At 34.1% G+C, this 21,084-nt stretch overlaps 1 protein-coding gene across 1 annotated transcript in view; it reads right to left on the minus strand.

Moving 5' to 3' along the window:
- Positions 1 to 11,497: 11,497 nt before the first annotated feature.
- BACE2 (beta-secretase 2) overlaps positions 11,498 to 21,084 on the minus strand; it is a 119,461-nt gene continuing 109,874 nt past the window's right edge. The window contains exon 9 of the mRNA XM_020976257.2: positions 11,498 to 14,590. Coding sequence (XP_020831916.1) covers positions 14,340 to 14,590 — 251 coding nt within the window. The 3' untranslated portion in view covers positions 11,498 to 14,339. The remainder of the gene's footprint in view (positions 14,591 to 21,084) is intronic.

Below are 21,084 nucleotides of genomic sequence, written 5' to 3' on the forward strand. Positions count from 1 at the left end.
GTAGTATGGGTCATACTACATGTACACTCTTAGACTTGTTTGTAATCAGTGATTTTTGAAGCCTACTATGTGCCAGTCACTCTGCTACGGACTGAGGATACAACTCAAAGAATGAAACAATGAAATGATCCTTATTAGAACTTATATCTAATAGGCGAGAGAACAAGTATATATAAAAATACATACAGCAATAAATATAAAGTTAATAAATACAAATATATAGAATGTAGTTGAAAACAATGTGATTTGAGAGGGAGGGCACTAGTAGTTAGAGGAATCAAGAAAGTCTTTGTGTAGAGATGATGTCTAAGTTTCTTCTCATTGAAGGAAAAGAACTCTATGAGGCAGAGGTAAAGAGGGAATGCATTCCAGTCATGGAGAATGGCCAGTGCAAAGGCGAGGAGAAAGATGGAATACTGTGTGTGAGGAACAGAGAGAAGGCTGGAGTTGCTGGACTGAAGAATGTGGGAGAAGGAGTGAATCCAACGAAGCTGGAAAGCTAGACTGAAAGCAAGTTGTAAAACCTAAATAGAAGAGGTTGCATTTTATCCTAGAAGCAACAGGGAAGCTACTGGAATTGGTTGAGTTTGTAAGTTACGTGATCAGAATTGACTTAAAGAAAAATATTTTGGCAGTGGTTTGTAGGATGGATTGCAATGGGGAGAGAATTGAGGCAGGAAGACCAAATAAAGTGATCATAACAAGAGTATGGGCAAGAAGTGATAAAAACCTGTTCAAGAGATGTTTTGAAGGCAAGATTTAATAACAGATCGGATATGTAAAATGAAGGAGAGTGAGGATTCCAGGATAATTCAGAATTTATAAACCTGAAACACTGGAATGACAGTGATGCCTTTGATAGATTTAGGGAAGTTTAGAAGGGGGACAGGTTTAGGGAAAAAGATAATGAGTTCAGTTTTAAATATGTTGAGGGATCTTTTCCTTTTTCCTTTTAAAGTACAAATTCTATAATTTCCATTGCCATTTGAGAGTTTTCTAATTACATTGTTTCCTTCCTCACCCCCCTCCAACATCTATCCTGTCTGTTATGGTGAGAATAATAAATACTGCTCTTTTATCCTTGCATTTATTCATTCCCATTAGATGATTGGCTCCAGAAACTAAAACAGTGCTGTAATGCAGATGAAGTACATATCATATGGCCACACGCTTTAGAGGACCTTGCCTCCGAAAGGAAATGCATGCTGGTGTTCACAAGTGGAATCAGGCCTGAGTTTGTGGCCATTTCAGAGCAAACTAATTGCCACCAATGCAAAAACAACTCAAAGCGAATGTTTCACTGATAGTAGTCCAATGGCATCATTGTCACTCCATGCATAAAACTGAGGCAATGGCTCACTTTTATAAGCCATATTAACCATACAGTAGAGACACTGTAAATTAGTGCTCAGCTTTTGAAGTCAGGAAAACCTGGGTTCAAGTGCTGGCTCTGTGGGCTGTATGACTTTGGGGAAGTCACTTTACCTCAGTGCTCCCAGCAACTATCTAAGACTTTAATTTACAGAACAGTTGTTAATTTCCATTATTAGAAGCAATTTCTTCACTGAGTATTTCTTAGACCAATAAAATCATGTCTAAAACCAAAACCAAACCATACAATATTGTATGGTTTAGAAAGTGCTTCACACAGAAACATGGACTAGCTGTACCAGATATCAAATTACATTATAAAGCAGTAATCATTAAAATAATCTGGCACTGAACAAGAAATAGAGTGGTTGATCAGTGGAGTAGGTTAAATATATGATACATAAGCTTTTGGGACAAAATCTCATTATTTGACAAAAATGGGAAAACTACAAAGCGTTTTGGCAAAGCTTTGGTATAGAACAACATCTCACACCATATACCAAGATAAGTTCAAAATGAGTGTGTGATTTAGACACAAAGGGTAATACCACAAGCAAATTAGAGGAGTATGAAATAGTTTACCTGTCAGATATATGTATAAAGGAAGAATTTATGCCCAAACAAGAGATTGAGGGCATTATTCAATGTAAAAAGAATAATCCTGATTGCATTAAATTTAAAAGTTTTTGCACAGACAAAATCAATGAAGCCAGGATTAGAAGGAAAGCAGAAAACTGGGAAATTTTTTTTACAGCAAGTTTCTTTGATGAAGACCTCATTTCTCAAATGTATCAAGAACTGAATCAAATTTGTAAGAATTCAAGTCATCCCCAAATGGTAAATGATCAAAGGATATGAACAGGCAGTTTTCAGATAATGAAATCAAAGCTGTCTATAGTCATATGACAAAATGTTCTAAGTCACTATTGATTAGAGAAATTCAAATTAAAACAACTCTGAGGCATCATCTCACACCTATCAGATTGGCTAATATGACAGAAAAGGAAAATGACAAATGTTGGAGGGGATATAAGAAAATTGGGACACTAATGTGCTATTGGAATTGTGAACTGATCTAACCATTCTGGAGAGCAATTTGGAACTATGACCAAAGGACTATAAAATTGTGCATACCCTTTGACCCAGCAATGACACTACTAGGTTTGCAGCCAAAAGAGTTTTTTTTTTCTGTTTGTTTTTGGCTAGGCAATGGGGTTAAGTGACTTGCCCAGGGTCACACAGCTAGTAAGTTTATGTGGCTGAGGCTGGATTTGAACTCAGATCCTCCTGAATCCAGAGAAGGTGCTCTATCCACTGCTCTACCTAGCTGCCCCCAAAAGAGGTTTTTTTTTTAAAAAAAATACCTATATGTACAAAAATATTTATAGCAGCTGTTTTTGTGGAGGCAAAGAATTGGAAATTGAGAGGATGCCCATCATTTGGGGAATGGCTGAAGAAGTTGTGGTGTATGATTGTGTTGGAATATTATTGTGCTAGAATAATGATCAGCAGCATGTTTTCAGAAATACCTGGAAAGACTTACATGAACTGATGCAAAATGAAGTGAGCAGAACCAGGAGAACATTGTACACAGTAATGGCAACATTGTATGATTATCAAATGTGAATGACTTAGCTATTCTCAGCAATACAAAGATGTAAGCCAATTCTGAAGGATTTAAGATGAAAAAATGCTGTCCAATCCAGAGAAAGAATTGATGAAGTCTGAATGCAGATTGAAGCATACTTTTTTAAACTTAAAAAAAATTTTTTTGGGGAGGTCTGTTTTCTTTCACCATATGACTAATATGGAAATATGTTGTGCATGGCTGCACATGTATAACCTATATCAAATTGCTTGTCACCTCAGCAAGGGATGAGGGGAGGGAGAGAATTTGGAAGTCAAAATTTTAAAAAATGAATGTTAAAAATTGTTTTTACATGTAATTGGAAAAAGTATTAAAGAAAGTGCTTCACATACCTCTCAATTGTTCTTCACAACAACTTTATGAAGTAGGTATTACAATCATATCATCTCTTCTACTTAGGGTAAAAGAAGTTAAATGATTTGCTTAGTCTTATATAATTATAAAGGATAGAAGTTGGGATTTGTTCCTAGGTTTCTTCTAATTCTAAGTCTCGGACTCTATCCACTGTACTAGTGACTCTCTCCACTATATTAAGCTGACTCCACTGAACTTATTTTATTCCAGAAATCAATCTTACTAATTGTATTTTCATCCACTATTATCTGATCACCCTGACCCTGTTTAGATTGTGGTCAGTCTTGAGAATTTAAGATTAGGTTAGTAGTGTGACATATAAAAAGTTTGAGAGACAGTTTCTGGGTTAATAATTCTATTAATAATAGCTAGCAAGTTATTGATAAAAGAATGGTTATTTGGCTGTCCCTTGTAAACCAAAAGACCATTCCTGGAGGCCTCTTGACATTTATATATGCTTGAAAGAGTGGGTGTTCCTGACAGGTGGCAATCAACTTTGATTGGTTAATAATTAATGAGAGAACAAATATTTTAATGAGAGGTGTACCCAGTCTAATGAGGGGATAGGGATGTGACCTTGATTATATCCTTCTTACTTATCTCTAACCAGCCTGAAGCAATCTAGACAGAGGGATCTACTATTACCCAAGCTTCTCTGAATAGAACATGATGACAGGAATTTACCTAAATTAGATTCTTTTTACTCTTTAATCAGAACCATTTCCTCATTTGAGGGTGGGAGAGCTGAACAAGATTGAGGAGAATGTTAAAATCCAATCTCATCATCAGCCATATTCTTCAGAGGCTGATTTGACCCACTAGAGAATAAGGAAATAGGAAGGTAAAAACCTCTGGATCTCTCCAATAGTAATTGGTTATTAATATGAGAGAAATAAACATTTCTCTTATTAGCCACAATACTTTGATTTTTAGCTAGGCATTTAACTAAGTCTCTCGTGGTATCTTTATGGAAAAGATGAAGAGTAATGGGCAGGGTGATGCCACAGTTTAGTAGATTAAGACCTGATTGAATGGGAGGACACAAAGAACAGTGGTTAATGGATAAGTAGTAACCTATTGGTAAGTATCAAGTGTGGAATTCCAGGGATCCTTGACTAAATGTTAGACAGTCTTAGCATCTACCCTAGTCTGAAGCCTAAAGAAGAATAAACAGGTCAGGAATCCTATACCAACAGGTAACCTAAAATTCTGTTACTTGAAATCAGCTGAACTTTTAGATGGTTGACAGAGATGGGTTCAGCAGCATTCGACTCTTGCTCAGAAAAAAAAAAAAACCCAGGTCAGGAACTTGTGAAACTCAGACTATGGGGACAGCAATCTGATTTTATCCTTGATCAGACCATGCTGGGAGCACTGAAAGCTTGGAGGCCCCCAGCCTATCCTTGAGATCCTGGAATAACAGAACACTCAATACCAATGAAAGCAGCACCAGGACTAGCTGGGACATTTCCTTCCAAACTGCGGCAGAGCTTAGTCCTAATGTCAAGTCTAAAATCAGGAAACAGACTGGAAGAATGAACAAATAAAAAAGAATTCTACCATAAAGAGCTTATAGTGGTGATGGGGTAGCTTAAGATGCAAACATAAAAGAGAATGACTCCAAAACACCTATAAGGTAAGTCTCAAAGGAAAAACACAGCTTGGGTACAGATTCAATTAAAATTCCTGGAAGAGATGGAGCAAGAATTTTTTTGAAAGTCCAAAATTTTTTTTAATAAATAGAACAAGAACACTTGAGGAAGACAATGGAAAAGAAATGAGAGCTGCGAAAGAAAAAATTTGAAAAGGAATTTATAGCTTGACAAAAAAAGGCATAAAACTTTTCCCAAGCCACAAACTCCTTAAAAATTAGAGTGGACCATATGCAATGCAATGCTTTCATGAGGCAACAAGAAATATTAACAGGAAGTCAAAAGGCTAAAAAAAAATAAGGAAATATAAGGTATCTCACAGTAAAATCTCATAGAACAGAGAAGGAAAATGTAAGAATCACTGGATTATATAAATACCATGACCAAAAAAAAAAAGCTTAGTAATTGTATTTCAGGAAATGTTAGAAGATAACTGCCCAGATGTTTTAGAACCAGAGGGCAAAAGAGAATTTGAATTGACTGATCACCTCCAAAAACAACCCCCAAAATTAAAATTCCCAGGAATATTACAGCTAAAATCCAGAGCCTCAAGTCAAAGAAGAAATACTATGCACAACCAGGAATTTATATATATATGTGTGTTGTGTGTGTGTGTGTGTGTGTGTGTGTGTGTGTGTGTGTGTATATACACACATACATATATATGTACTGAGTACAGTCAGAATCACACAAAACTTAGCAACCACTGGTATAAAGTAGGGGAAAACTTGGAATACAATATCCTAGAATAAAAAGGATATGGGCTTACAACCAAAAGTAACTTATCCAGAAAAAAACCATAATATAATGGTATAGAAAAAAACAAATAGACTTTCAATGAAATAGGTGACTTTCTAGCATCCCTTTTTTCACTTTTTAAAAATAATGTATTTTCAATTCCAAATTCTTTCCCTACTTCCAGTCCCTCCTCATGGAGAAAGCAAGGAATATAATATCAATTATATGAAGTCATGTGAGATACATTTCCATATTAGTCATGTTGCAGATAAAAACAAGAAAAATAAAGAAAATGAAAGAAAATATGCTTCATTTTGCCCTCAGTTGTCTCTCTGGAGGTATATAGCATTTTTTTTTTATCATAGAGATGATAACTAAACCCATGGGAGCTGATGAAATCACCAAGCAAAATGACATAGAGGTTGAAGAGGGCTCAGGATAGAGTCTTAAGGTCTACCTATGGTTAGTGGGAATGAGTGGGATGAATATTTAGCAAAACAAACTGAGAAGCAGTAGTCAGATAGATAGGAGGAGAACCAGGAAAGAGAAATGTCATGAAAACCTAGAAAGAAGAGAATATGAAAGTCATCAACAGTGTTGAAGGATTTGACAATTAAGGGATGATCAATAATTTTGGAGAGAGCAATTTCAGTTGAATGATGAGATTTGAAGTCAGACTGCAGAAAGTTGAGAAGAGAATGAGAGAAAAGGAAGTGGAGGCAGCAATTAGAGATGGTATTCTCAAGGAGTTTAGTCACACACACAAAAAGGAAAGATGGGATGTAAGCTATCAGGACTATCAGGGATGGACAAATCAAGTGAGGATTTTTTGAGGATGAGGATACATGGGGGTGGTTTATAGGTAGTAGGGAAACAATCAGGACACAGGGAGAAATCTTTGGCCTATTAATTTCATATGCCTTGACTTTTATCAAACTGAAAACATTTCAGACTTCCAGGTGGTAATTTACCATAAATTATAGAAACAGATGATTCTTAGTGTAATTTCTCTATTGAGGCATTATTGGCATGTTTCACAATCATTTACATCTCCTGAGATACTAAGGAATATTGATATATCGTAGTGGTATCCAGATATATTGGCACAAAATGTTACCGAGATGAATGTTTCATGATACAGTTGCTGAGATACCGAAGAGCTGTGATCTTTAGTTACTCTTTGAGCTGGATTTACATTTGTAAGATAGCAGGGAAATTTTAAATTCTTCCATCCCCTCACTAACTCTCAGTTGAGTTGTGACCTATTAACATTGATCACACTGCAGAACTGTGTTAATATTTACCTTGGAATAACCAGAAATCTGCATGGAGCACTTTGAGAACAATAAAAATTAGAATGGCCTGGAAAAAAAGCATTTTTTTGGTTGTATGGTGTTTATAAGAAACAAATTAGGATGTACTACAGATATTTAAAGCATGATATATTCAGTAAGGAAGACATTTTGTTATTTTGTCTCATGTTATCAAAATGGGGCAACAAATGCAAAAACTTAAAATATTAAAGAAGAAGCTAAAACAATATATCACAAAGATAAAATACTATGACCATGTTAAATTTATACCAAGAATATAAGGCTGATTCAGTACTGGAAAACAACAAGCTTGATTAGCCAGATTAATAACAAAATAAATAAAAATAATGTAATTACATCAATAGATGTAGAAAAAGTTTCTTTAAGAAAATACAACATTCATTTATATTAAAAAAACTAGAAAAAATTGACCTTTCCTCAAAATAATGAATAGTATATACATATATACAGTTGTATATATGCACATATATATATATATATAATGTTTCATGTGTGTGTGAGAATGTGTACATATACATACATACAAACATATTCTCATCAAGAGCTACTATTATGTAATAGAGATAAACTAAAATCTTTTCCAATAAAATCAAGCGTAAACAGATAGGTCCATTGTTGCCACTTCTAACTGGTATAGCATTAAAAATTCTGGCTATAGCAATGGCAAGAAAAAGAAATTCAACAAACATAGGTAAAGAAGAAACTAATCACTTTTTGCAGATGATGTAATGGTGTATTTAAAGAACCCTAGAGTCAATGGAAAAGTATTAAAAATTTTAGTTAATTTGAGAGATATAAAACAAATCTGCAAATTGTATAATATCAATAAAACTTACAGGAAGAAATATAAAGAGAAATTCCATTTAAAATAAATATTTTATTATATATGTACATAAATGCAGTAACTATAAAATGTATAAAATTCTTGGGAGTCTACCTACCAAGATATACACAAAAACCATATAAATACAATTACAAACCACTGTTACTTAGATCCATAAAGATAGATCTAAGTAATTGAAAAAATATTAATGGATTGGCAGCCTAAATAATAAAATGGCAATATAACCTTAATTAACTCAATGCCATCTCAATCGACCTACCACAGAGTTACACAGAATTAGAAAAAATGATAAATTCATATAAAGGAAAAAGGTAAAAAAAACCTCTCAGGAAGTAATGAAAAAGAGTGGGAACAAAGAAAGTCTAGTGGTTCCAGTTCTTAAATTACACTATAAAGCAGTAATTCTCAAAACAATTTGGCACTGGACAAAAAAATAGAAAAATAGATCAGTAGAACAGAAATAAATATCTCATATACTAGGACTCAAACACAAAGACTAGGCACTGGGGGAAGGAAGAGCTGGGAAAATTGGACAACAGTATGGAAGAAATTAGGTTTAGATCAATGTCTCACACCACATACAAGATAAATTGTAAATGCATGAGTGACCTAGATATAAAAGGCTATATCGTAAACAAATTTGAGAAACATGGAAAAAATTACATATTAGATCAACAAATAGCAGAAAAGTTCATGAACAAATGGGATAAAAAAGTCACAAAAGATAGAATGATAATTTTGATTACAAAAAATTAAACAGTTTTGCACAAATGAATCCAAGATTAAAAGGGGGAAAAAAATTAACTGGAAGAAAATCTTAGCAGTTAGTTTCTCTGGTAAAGGTCTCCTTCCCAAGATATACAAGGAACTGATTCAAATTTATAAAAATGAGAGCCATTACCCATATCTAAGGAAATAAACAGTGAAGAAAACTAGTCTATTTACAACTATATGAAAAAATTCTCCAAAAAACTACTCATTAGAGAAGTCCAAGTTAAAGCCATTCAAATTTCACCTCACATCTATTAAACTGACAAAGATGACATAAACAGAACATGATAAGTGTTGGGGGAGTTGTGAATAGGTACAACTATTCTGGAGAACAATTTGAAAAAAAAAGTTACTAAAACAGTCAAATGCTATAGTCAAAAGAGATTAAAGACTTAGGAAATGGTCTTATAAATGGAAAAATATTTATAGAAGCTATTTTTGTGGTGGCAAAAGACTAGAAACCAGAGATAATCATCAGTTGAGGAAAGGTTAAATAATAGTACCATCTGAACAACAATCTATTGTGCTATAAGAAATGAGGAAATAGATGATTTCAAAGAGAACTGAAACTTAGATGAACTGATACAGAAAGAAATAAGCAAAAGCAGAACAATTTACGTAAATATGAATAAATTGGAAGACTTTATATAAAATGATGAATTAAAAAGGCAGAACCAGGAGATTAATTTATATAACAACATTGTAAAAACAAATGTTTTTTAAAGCTATAAGCACTATATGCTCAATACAGTCACCGTGATGAAACATACTATTAAGCTCTTGACAGAGAAGTAATAGATTTCAGGATACAGAATTTTAAAATTCTGTAATACATATGCATATATTATTATTATAGAATAGCTGTTATATGTAAATTATAGAGAAGTTATAAAAAGATGAAAATTCATATTACCTTGAATTTCTACTGCATTGATTTCTACTTTATTGATTCTACAATGTATTTGATTTTATGCTCCATTAATTTTATAATTGAATCTGCGTCTACCTCAAGCCACTTTTATGTCCTTAAGTTAAGCTCAGAAATTTAGTTATGAGTTAGTTTAAATTTACAAATTAACTTGGTATAATCGCCAAAAGATATATTATTTGCCCTTGCCTGTCCTTGTGCAATAGTGGAGTTTTAAATCTTTTCTAAGGAGACAGGTGTGGTAGTTTTGATCTTCTAGCAAAGATTGTAAGATGTGGATGGGTCCCATAAAACAATAAACATTTCTTAATTGTTGGAGAGGGGTGGTTACTAACCCCACATGGGTGTTAGTCTGGTTTTCTTGATGTAACCAATCATGTTGCTGTCTACCATATAACCAATTGCATTATCTTCTCCACCTACCCAACTCTGTACTTTCCAAAACTTTATGAAGGCTAGTGAACCCTACTTTGAGGTCTTTGATTAATGAGAGGCCATACACCCAATTTCTTGGTTATTGCTAGCCTAATCAATAAATTGATCATGCTCAGACCATTATTTCTCAGTTTACCTTAATTTTCAATCATAACAATTATATATAAATTTATAGGATAATTATTATATAGCTCTCTCTAAAAAATGTATGTATATACACACGTATGTATACATACATATATGCATATATATTTGTATGTAAACAATGAGGGGATTTGTTTTGTCTGACTATATATATATTTGTTGCAAGGATTTTGCTTTTCTTTTCTCTTTTTTTCCCCCAATGAGATGGGTGGTAAGAGGGAGAGAAAGCAGGTTTCTGCTAATTAAAACAAAAACACTTTAAAAATAGAGAGATGGAAGAGCAGGGTGCCATAGATGTGGGATATTGCGTGCACTTTCAGATGAAATGAAATTTTGCTTAATCGTTTTACTTTGTAAAGGAGAATTCTCACAGAATGGGGGTGATCTAAACATGTTTGCAATTTAAATAAATCAGATCAATAAAACTTTATAACACTTTGAAGCATTCTTTTTCATTGTTGCCAAAGCAACCTTAATTGAATTTTTGCCATTCTAAAGTATAAATTTGTTAGCCTAATGAAGTTAGCATTGCCAGTAGCTTTTTGCATTGTTTTGCTTTCTTTTTGCAGAAATCATTTTTCCTCAAAGTTTGGATTCCATTTGTAAGGTAGGTGTACGTTTATGTGTGTGTGTGTGTGTGTGTATTCCATTTATAAGGTATATAAAGGAAATTTTGCCCTGTGTAATTTGTCATCGCATTTTTGGTAGACTGGCTGCTTATATTGTCCCACCTGGAATCCCGAAATCTCAGAGCCATGGGGCCAAAAGGGAGGGCAGGGGAAGGAAGTCCTTTCCCCTTCCCCAACTCCCACCAGGTTTATGGCACCTGTGGTGTGGATGACTTCCACTTTTTGTAGCCCTCACTAGAATCTTGCAAAGAGTATATTGGAAAGACAGTGAATGTTCCAGTCTAGTGGTTTTTAAAAATGAAATCTGTTCTGGCTAAGCAGCCAATAGAAAGAGACTGTTGCCTCCTCTGTAGGAGGGAAATATAGGATGTCTTCTCCCAAAAGCAAGTTACCTCCACATTAGGTGATGTGAGTATGATTCCAAGTCCCCATTACACTTATATAATTCAGATATTTCTGTGAAAATATCATGACATTCTAAATGAAAGGTAAACAAGAGGAGTTTACTGTGGAACACAGAATACTAATGCAATTTCATTGAAATAGTGTGTAGTGTATATTAAGGTACTAAGAAGTTATTTTGCTTTAATAGCATTAAGCACCAACAAAATAAAATAAATCTTGATAAAGAAATACACAGTAAAACTAATCAGGTCATGGCTTTTTTTTTTATTATTATTTCAAAGGCATTTACATTTCAGTAGCAAAGAAGAAAGGATACTTCCTACAGATTCTGGGTCTAATACCCTGTTCGAAGAACTCTAAAAAATTGACTAATAAAAGCTAAGTGTGGCAAGGAATATCACTGACAAAAAAGGCACTGGCTTCCTCAAGTATTATTTCTGGACATGGATTATGACTAAAATGATGGGTTTAGACTTATTAGAATTCCTATTTCACAGTCTCCTCCAATAGCAAGTTGCCATATTCCCCATCTCATCTCTAAATAAAACTCTTTGCTTTTTTTTTTTTGTCTAGGCCAAATATTTAATTAATTGGGGATGGTTTGGTGAGGAAACTGCCTTTAACCATGGGGACTGGCAACTATCCTGCAATGTATATAGTCTTAGAAAACTTACTGGGGCAGTAAGAGTTTTATGCGATTTGCCTAGGGTCTCAGAGTTACTATGTGTTACATACTTGAACACTTTTTTTTTCTGACTTCAAAGCTAGATACTTACTATATAACACCGTCTTTCCAAAAAGAAAAAGAAAAAGGAAAAGGAAAACATTATATGGGGGGGAGGATAAAAAGGTAGCTTATGGATTGGGTAGCCAGCCTATATTACAATTAATATGAATTTACTCTTTCCAAACACAGAGTTCACTGAACTATTTGTGAGGAGGGATTGTTTCATTTTTGCTGTCTAGGGAAATGCCTAGCACATATTACGTGCTTTAAAAATAGTTGTTGATCGATTGCTTATAGAAATTAGAGCTAATGGAGCACTCTCTCTCTCTGTATACATACACACACAACACACACACACACATCTAATAGAGCTATCTTCAGTATATCAATAAGGCTTCTGGGCTAAGGTAGCTGTTCTGTATGGTCATATATATCATCATATAGAAGTGGAGCATTCAGGGTCATCTAGAAGACAGAGAACTTGCCTCAGTCTGGAAGTTCAAGTCCTGCCTCTGATTCGTAATGACTGAATGAAAACCTAGGCAAGTCTAGTAAGATTTTTAGCAACCCAGGTAAGTAGCTAAAAGTTGCAGAACAATTGCTGATTTGCATTGGTGTGGGGAGTTTCCTCACCAGGAATGATCTCCATCAGTGAAGACATAAAATGTAGAAATAGGGGCAGCTAGGTGGCACAGTAGATAGAGCGCTGGCCCTAGAGTCAAGAGACCTGAGTTCAAATATGACTTCAGACACATAACACTAGCTTGTGACTCTGGGCAAGTCACTTAACCCCAATTGCCTCACCAAACAAACAAACAAACAAAAAAAATAAAATGTAGAAATAACATTCAAGTCAGTGAGAAATTGCTTGGTATGTTGAAGGTATGGATTGTTGATAAGAATTATTATAACTGCAAAAGAAATTCTGGCCAGAGGAAATAAATATTTACATGGAACTTTACATGGGATCAGAGTGATTACAGAGAATATCCACTTGGCTGACAATGATAACTGGACATAACATAACACGAAGAGAAGGGGCAAGGGGAAATGTTGAAAATCAATTATTTCAAACACTCAAAATCCTAATTACATAATATTTTATAAGTCCATCAGCTCCATATCTAAGGATTGAATAAATAGCAGTTGAGAATTTTCCCAATTCCTACCTATTTAAAGAAGAGACCTGTTACATATAAAATATCAGTTCTATCCATTTCTTATTGCCTAAAAATTGAATATCCCCAAAGTGAGAGAATATTGTATTTCAAGCTAAGCTAGAATCATTATACCTTAGATATAATAAAGCATAAGCCTCATGTATAGATGTAGAGGTATCTGAGCACAGGAAGTAGTACTTCCACAGTTTTAAAAGCTGGATAAAATTGTCCTTTGATTCATTTTCACCTTTCTCTTCTAAGTCCACTGAAATCTAGTCATAAATATCTGCTATCCATGCCAAAAGGTGAAACTGAATTTACCCATTAAGGTGAAATCTAAATATGAAAAGTTACTGCAGTTCTGATGGCCTGTGAAAAGGGAAATACCTCAACAAAAGCAGATGAAACAAAGAGGGTCTTTTATGTTTTTATGTGAATGAATATAAATGTCTTTAATGATGACTGGTTTAGAAGTATTCTAGCAGGCACAATTGAGAGTTTAGAAACTCTATTCATGTGGTATATGTGATACTGACAAGAGGGTTCCTCACCATCCTAAAAAACACAGACAAGTAAAGGTTGTCAAGTGATGGTAACAACGTAACTAAGCATTTTAGAATTCTTGTCCAAGTTATACAGAAGGGCCATAAAAATGCCTATTGTGAACTTATAAAAATGGAGAGAATAGCAGGTTCAGTAAACTCATATAGTTTTTCTTGCCATCATAAGATCAATCTTTACATTACACTAAGATATGTTAAAATTGAAGAAAATCACTAATAAATATAAGTAAAGAAAAAATTCTTATTTTACTTTCATAGATGAAATCTGAAGATATATTCTCTATTTTGGAAGCGATTTTGAGGTATAAGAGAACTTATTATTATTTTTCATTTTTAAGCATGTCATTAGGTTCTGGCATCCAGTATTACACAGAATAATCAGTCACATACAATTACAGTATTTTAGTTTAGGATAGTTTTTCCTCCCTTGAGGATTGGAAACTTTAAAATGAAGGCTCAAGACATAGGAATCTGGATGGCATACAGCAAAAAAAAAGCACAAAAAACAAACAACCCAATGATTTGACACTATAATGTATATAGGAGAAAACGTTGGCTTGTAGTCCTTGTTGTTTCATTTTTCACTTAAACTGTTAATAGTAGACTCCCAAATTCCTTGGGTCTGGATCAAGATGGTTATTTCCAGCGATGCTGTACTAGACATGATTCATCATTGACTAAATTAGGATCATGAGAGGAATGCAGACAACAGAATGGAAACATCAGTGAGATTAATATGAGGAAGATAATTCCACACAAACTCATAAGAGCATATGAGACAATCCACAAAATGGGTTCTTTTGAAGGTGAACCAGGGATACAACTGCTTGCTATATCCTCTGTTGAGAAAGGTCCTGAAATCGCAGATACTGGAACACCATCAACTTCTAGAAAGAGAAAGAACAAATAAGTTTATAACATCATAAAAGTTTATATTTTCAGGATAAAAGACAATGGGATGTTTCTTATAATATAACAATATTGATTTAGACATGATAGGGAACTTTGAGGTCAGTAGCCAACATTCTATTATTTATTAAGTAATTATTCAGAGGATTGTCTGTTCTTAATTTCTTCCTTTTCTTTACCTTTCCATTAAACTGTTATTTACCTATTATCATGGACAGGTGAAATGGAAATTACTAAGTGAAATGACCTATTTCTGAATATTCTTTTAATGTCACATTAATAGGTAAGTTTAGTAGACTGAAAGCTCAAAGTTAGTCATGAAAGCAATCTTGTGGTTTCTTAGAATAAGGATGTAATAGGGTTGGACTAGATGGAAATAGACTCAGTTCTAGATCTCCCAACAGGTATGAGAATTGAATTGGGAATAAAAAACCCAGGACTTATAGTTTAGGAACTAGGGTTTGCTCAATAGCAACACCCTAGGAGGAGGAGCCAAGATGGCCAAGAAAAACCAGGAAGTTGCCTAAATTCTCCCTAGTTTTCCTGGAAACACCTCTAAATGAATTCTAGAATGACAGAACCCACAAAAAGATGGGATGAAACAATTTTCTAACCCAAGATAACTTAGGAGAATTGTAGGGTAGGTCTGTCTCACTTAGGTAAAAGGGCAGTGCAATGTAGTGCAGGCAGGATCTGGGCAAGCCAATGGGAGGCTCTTTGCCACAGCACAGATTAGCAACTAAGGCTCTGCAGTCCTGGCTTAGCAGGCCAGTGGCACAGCAGATTAGCCATGAGGCTTCCAGCCCAGTGCAGCAGGCAAACTGCCATCCCTGGAACCCCTAGCAAACAGGTGGGCAAGTCACAACACCTAGAGCCACCTGCACAGAAAGCCAGTGGCCAGGCCCCTTGCTCCAAACAAAAGAAGCTTGGGACAGTACCCCTGCACCCCAGGAGCAGGGCTGACCTTTCAAAAGTCACAAAATAGGCTGCAAAATGAGCAAAAAACAAACAAAAAAGCTCTGACCATAGAAAGCTACTATGGCAATGGGGAAAATCAAAATACAAATTCAGAAGAGGACAACAATGTCAACATGCCTACATGTGAAGCCTTAAAGGGGAATGTGAATTGGTCTCAAGCCCAAAGAGAGCTAGAGGAAAAATTGGGAAAATAAATGAGAGTCATGCAGGAGAATAATGAGAAAAAGAGTCAACAGCTTAGAAAACGGAGCATAAAAATTGAAGAAAATAACTCCTTATAAAGCAGAATTGGCTAAATGGAAAAGGAAGTACAAAAGCTAACCGAAGAAAATAATTCCTTAAAAATTAGAATTGGGCAACTGGAAGCTAATGACTGTATAAGACATCAAGAATCAGTCAGACTAAATCATGAGAATGAAAAAATAGAAGAAAATGTAAAATATCTCATTGGAAAAGCAGCTGACCTGGAAAATAGATCCAGGAGACATAATTTAAGCATTATTGGACTACTTGAAAGCCATGATAAAAATAAAGAGCCTGGACAGCATCTTTCAAGAAATTATCAAGGAAAACTGCCCTGATATCCTAGAACCAGAGGGTAAAATAGTAACTGATAGAATCCACTGATTACCTCTTGAAAGAGATCCCAAAATGAAAACTCCAAGGAATATTGTAGCCAAATTCTAGAACTATCAGGTCAAGGAGAAAATATTACATGCAGCCAGAAAGAAACAATTCACATATCAAGGAGCCGTAGTCAGGATCACACAGGACTTAGCAGTTTATACATTAAAGGACTGGAGGGCTTGCAATATGATATTCTGGAGTGCAAAAGAACTTGGATCACAACCAAAGTTCAACTACCCAGAAAAATTGAGCATAATCTTTCAGGAGAAAAAACATGGATGGTCAATGAAATAGAGGACCAGGAAACTTCCCTGATGAAAAGATCAGAGCTAAACAGAAAATTTTATCTTCAAATACAAGACTCAAGAGTAAACAGGAAAAAAGATAAACAAGAAAGAAAAAAAAAACCTATGTTATTCAATGAAGTTAACCTGTTTACATCCCTACATAGGAAGATACTTTAACTCTTAAGAACTTTATCTCTATTAGGGCAGTTAGATGGAATATACATAGATAGTAAGAATATAAGTTGATTTTGATGTGATGATACAAAAAAAGTGGTTGGAAAAAAAAAGGATTGTACTGGGAGAAGAGGGAAGGGGAGGCAGAATGGAGTAAATTATATTACATGAAGAGGGTGCAGTACACCTATTTTAGTAGAGGGAAAGAAGGGAGGGGATCAGCATTGTTTGAACCTTCATCTTATCAGATTTGGCTCAAAGACGGAGTAATATACACACTCAGTTGGGTATAGAAATCTTATAGGGAAGTAGGAGGGGAAAGCAAAAGAAAAGGACGGCCTGATAGAAGGGAGGGCAGATTGAGTGACGTGGTAGACAGAAGCAAAATACTGGTGAGGAAGGACAGGGTGAGAGGAGAGAGAGAAAAAAGTATAAACAGGGGAAAAATAGGACGGAAGGAAATACATAGTTAATAATCATAACTGTGAATACAAATGGGATGAACTGCCCCATAAAATGGAAGCAGACTTAGGGCAGCTAGGTGGTGCAATGGATAGAGCACCAGCCCTGGAGTCAGGAGGACCTGAGTTCAAATTTGTCCTCAGTCACTTGACACTTACTAGCTGTGTGACCCTGGGCAAGTCATTAGCCCCATTGCCTGCCCCACCCCCCCCAAAATGGAAGCAGACAGCAGAGTGGATCGAAACCCAGAATCTTACAAAATGTTGTTTACAAGAAACACATTTGAAATAAAGAGACACACAGAAAGTAAAGGTAAAAGTAGGAGCAGAATATATTATGCTTCAGCTGAAGTAAAAAAAAAAGCAGGTGTAGCAATCATGATCTCAGACAAAGCAAAAGTAAAATAGATCTAATTAAAAGAGACAAGGAAAGGCTAAAAGGTACCACAGACAATGAAGTAATATCAATACTAAAAAATATATATATATATGTACCAAAGGGTATAGCATCGAAATTTCTAAAGAAGTTAAAGAAGTTATAGAAGGAAATTGACAGTAAAACCATACTAGTGGGGAACCTCAACCTCCCCCTCTCAGAACTAGAAAAATTTAAGCACAAAATAAACAAGAAAGAAGTTAAGGAAGTGAATAGAATTTTAGAAAAGTTAGATATGATAGACCTCCATAGAAAACTGAATGGGGATAGAAACGAATAAAACTTTTTTCTCAGCAGTACATTGCACCTACACAAAAGCTTACCATGTATTAAGTCATAAAAACCTCACAAGCAAATGCAGAAAGGCAAAAATGTTAAGTGTGTCCTTTTCAGATCATGATGCAATAAAAATTACATGTAATAAGGGGTCATGGAAAGCTTAAAAGTTAATTGGAAACTAAATAATCTAATTCTAAAGAATGAATGGGTCAGGCAACAAATCACAGAAATAATCAATGGTTTCCTTAAAGACAATGACAATAATGACACAACATACTAAAATTTATGGGATGCAGCAAAAACAGTACTTAGGAGAAATTTTATATCTCTAAATGCTTACATTGATAAGAGAAAGAGCAGATAAATGAGCCGGGCATACAACAAAAAGGCTAGAGAAAGAACAAATTCAAAATACCCTATTAAACACCAAATTAGAAATCCTGAAAATCAAAGGTGAGATTAATAAAATTGAAAGTAAGAAAACTAATGAACTAATAAATAAAATTATTTATTAGTTTTTATGAAAAACCCATGGTTAGTTTGATTTAAAAAAAAAAGAAAGAGGAAAACCAAATTACCAGTATCAAAAATGAAAAGGCTGAACTCACCACCAATGAAGAGGAAATTAAAGCAATAATTAGGAGGTATTGTGCCCAATTGAATGCCAATAAATCTGGCAATCTAATTGAAATGGATGAACATTTACAAAAAATACAAACTGCCCAAATTAACAGAAGAGGAAATTAAAATAATTAAATAACCCTATTTTAGAAAAAAATAAACTAAACAAGTCATCAATGAAGTATCTAAGAAAAAAAAATCTCCAGGGCCAGATATATTTACAAGTGAATTCTACCAAACATTTAAAGAACAATGAATTCTAATACTATATAAAATATTTGGAAAAATAGATGAAGAAGGAATCCTACTAAATTCCTTTAATTACAAAATATAGTGCTAGGAAGATTCAAAACATAGAAAGAAAGTTATAGACCAATTTCCCTAATGAATAGTGATGCAAAAATTTTAAATAAAATATTAGCAAAGAGATCACAGCAATTTATCTTCAGGATATGAACAGGTGGGATTTATACCAGGAATGCAGGGCTGGTTCAATATTTGGAAAACTATCAGCATAATTGATCATATTAATAAAAAACCAACAGAAATCATATGATTATCTCAATAGATACAGAAAAAAAACTTTTGTTTTTTTACAAAATATAGCACTCATTCTAATTAAATTAATTTATGTAATCAGTGCCATGCCAAACAACCACAAATTATTTGATAGAGCTAGAAAAAAATAACAACAAAATTCATCTGGAAGAACAAACAGTCAAGAATATCAAGGGAATTAAAGGAAAAATACAAGGGAAGGTGGCTTAGCCATAATAAATCTGAAACTGTATTATAAAGCAGCAATAATAAAAATATTTGGTACTGGCTAAGAAGTAGAGTGGTGGATCAATGACATAGATTAGGTACAAAAGGCACAATAGTAAATGACTAGTAATCTACCATTTTATAAACCCAAAGACTCCAGTTTATGCAATAAGAACTTACTATTTGACGAAAACTTCTGGGAAAACTGCAAAATAGTCATGCAGAAACTAGGTATACATATGGCATAGCTAGACCAAGATAAGGTCAAAATGGGTACATGATTTAGACATAAGGAGAGCTATCATAAGCAAATTGGGATAGCAAAGAACAGCTTACCTATAAGATCTATGGAGAAGGGAAATATTTATTTCCAAATAAGATATAGAGAATAATATGAAATACAAAATGGATAATTTTGATTACATTAAATTAAAAAGTTTTTGCAAAAATAAATCCAATGCAACTAAGATTAGAAGGAAAGCAGAAAGCAGGGAAATTATTTTTACAAAAAGTATTTCTTATAAAGGCCTCATTTCTCACATATATAGAGAAATGAATCAAATTTATAGGAATACAAGTCATTCCCCAACTGATAAATGGTCAAAGAATGTGAAAAGGAAGTTTTCCAATGAAGAAATGAAAACAATTTATGTGAAAAAATGTTCTAAATCACTATTCATTAGATAAATGTAAATTAAAACAATTCTGAGGCACCACCTCATACCTGTCAGATTGGCCAATATGACAGAAAAGGAAATGATAAATATTGGAGAAGATATGGGAAAATTGGGACACCAATCATTGTTGGTGGAGTTGTGAACTGACCCAACCATTCTAGTAAGCAATTTGTAACTATGCCCAAAGGACAATCAAAGTGTGCATACTCTTTGATCCAGCAATACCACTACTAGGTCTTTATCCCAAAGAGATCATAAAAAAGGAAAAAGTAAAAAAAAAAGTAAAATAAGAGAAAATGAGGAAAAATTAGAATAAAAAGCAATTCAAGAAAATTATGAAAAGAAAGCTAACCAATTAGAAAAAGAGATACAAAATCTTCAGGAAGAAAATAACTCTTTGAACACTAGAATCTGTCAAGTGGAATAGAAAGACATTATAAGACATCAAGATGTCACAAAACTAGAAAAATAAAGAAGAGGATCTGAAATATCTCATTAGAAAAACAACTGATCTGGACAAAAGATCAAAGAGAAACAATATAAGAATTGCTGGATTACCTGAAAGTGATGATAAAAAAGAATCTGGATAGAATATAATACGAAATTATTAAGAAAATTTGCCTGGAAGTTCTAGAACAAGAAGGTAAAGTAGAAAAAGATCACCATGGATTACCACCTGGAAGAGATTCTAGGAAGAAAATTTACAGGAATGTCATAGCCAAGTTTCAAAACTGCCAGGTTAAAGGGAAAATATTGCAAGCAACAAGGAATAAAAAACAATTTAAATAGTGCAGACAAACAATCAGGATTTCACAAAACCTGGCAGGTAATATTGGAATCTTACTTACTTTCATCTGGGTTAAAGAAATAATATATATGTATATATCTATATCTATATCTGAAGAGTTTTAGAAGTGTTCTAAACTTTTAGAGATGTGAGAAAACTGGGGGATATGGTAAAGGAGGGACTTTTAGTGGGGTTTATAGATTAAAATTAGGAGAGTGGGATGAATAGATAAGATAACAATAGAGAATGGAGGGACTTTTAGAGGCATGGGTAAAATAAGGAACAAAAGGAAAGGGGAGAAGATAAGATAACAGAGATAGGGTGAAAAGAGAGGGGAAGTAGGAAAATAGTCAAAATAACTGGGCATAAACCAATATCTT

This window comes from Phascolarctos cinereus, unplaced genomic scaffold (genome assembly GCF_003287225.1).
Source record: "Phascolarctos cinereus isolate Bilbo 61053 unplaced genomic scaffold, phaCin_HiC Scaffold_726;HRSCAF=1367, whole genome shotgun sequence".
Classification (NCBI taxonomy): Eukaryota; Metazoa; Chordata; class Mammalia; order Diprotodontia; family Phascolarctidae; genus Phascolarctos; species Phascolarctos cinereus.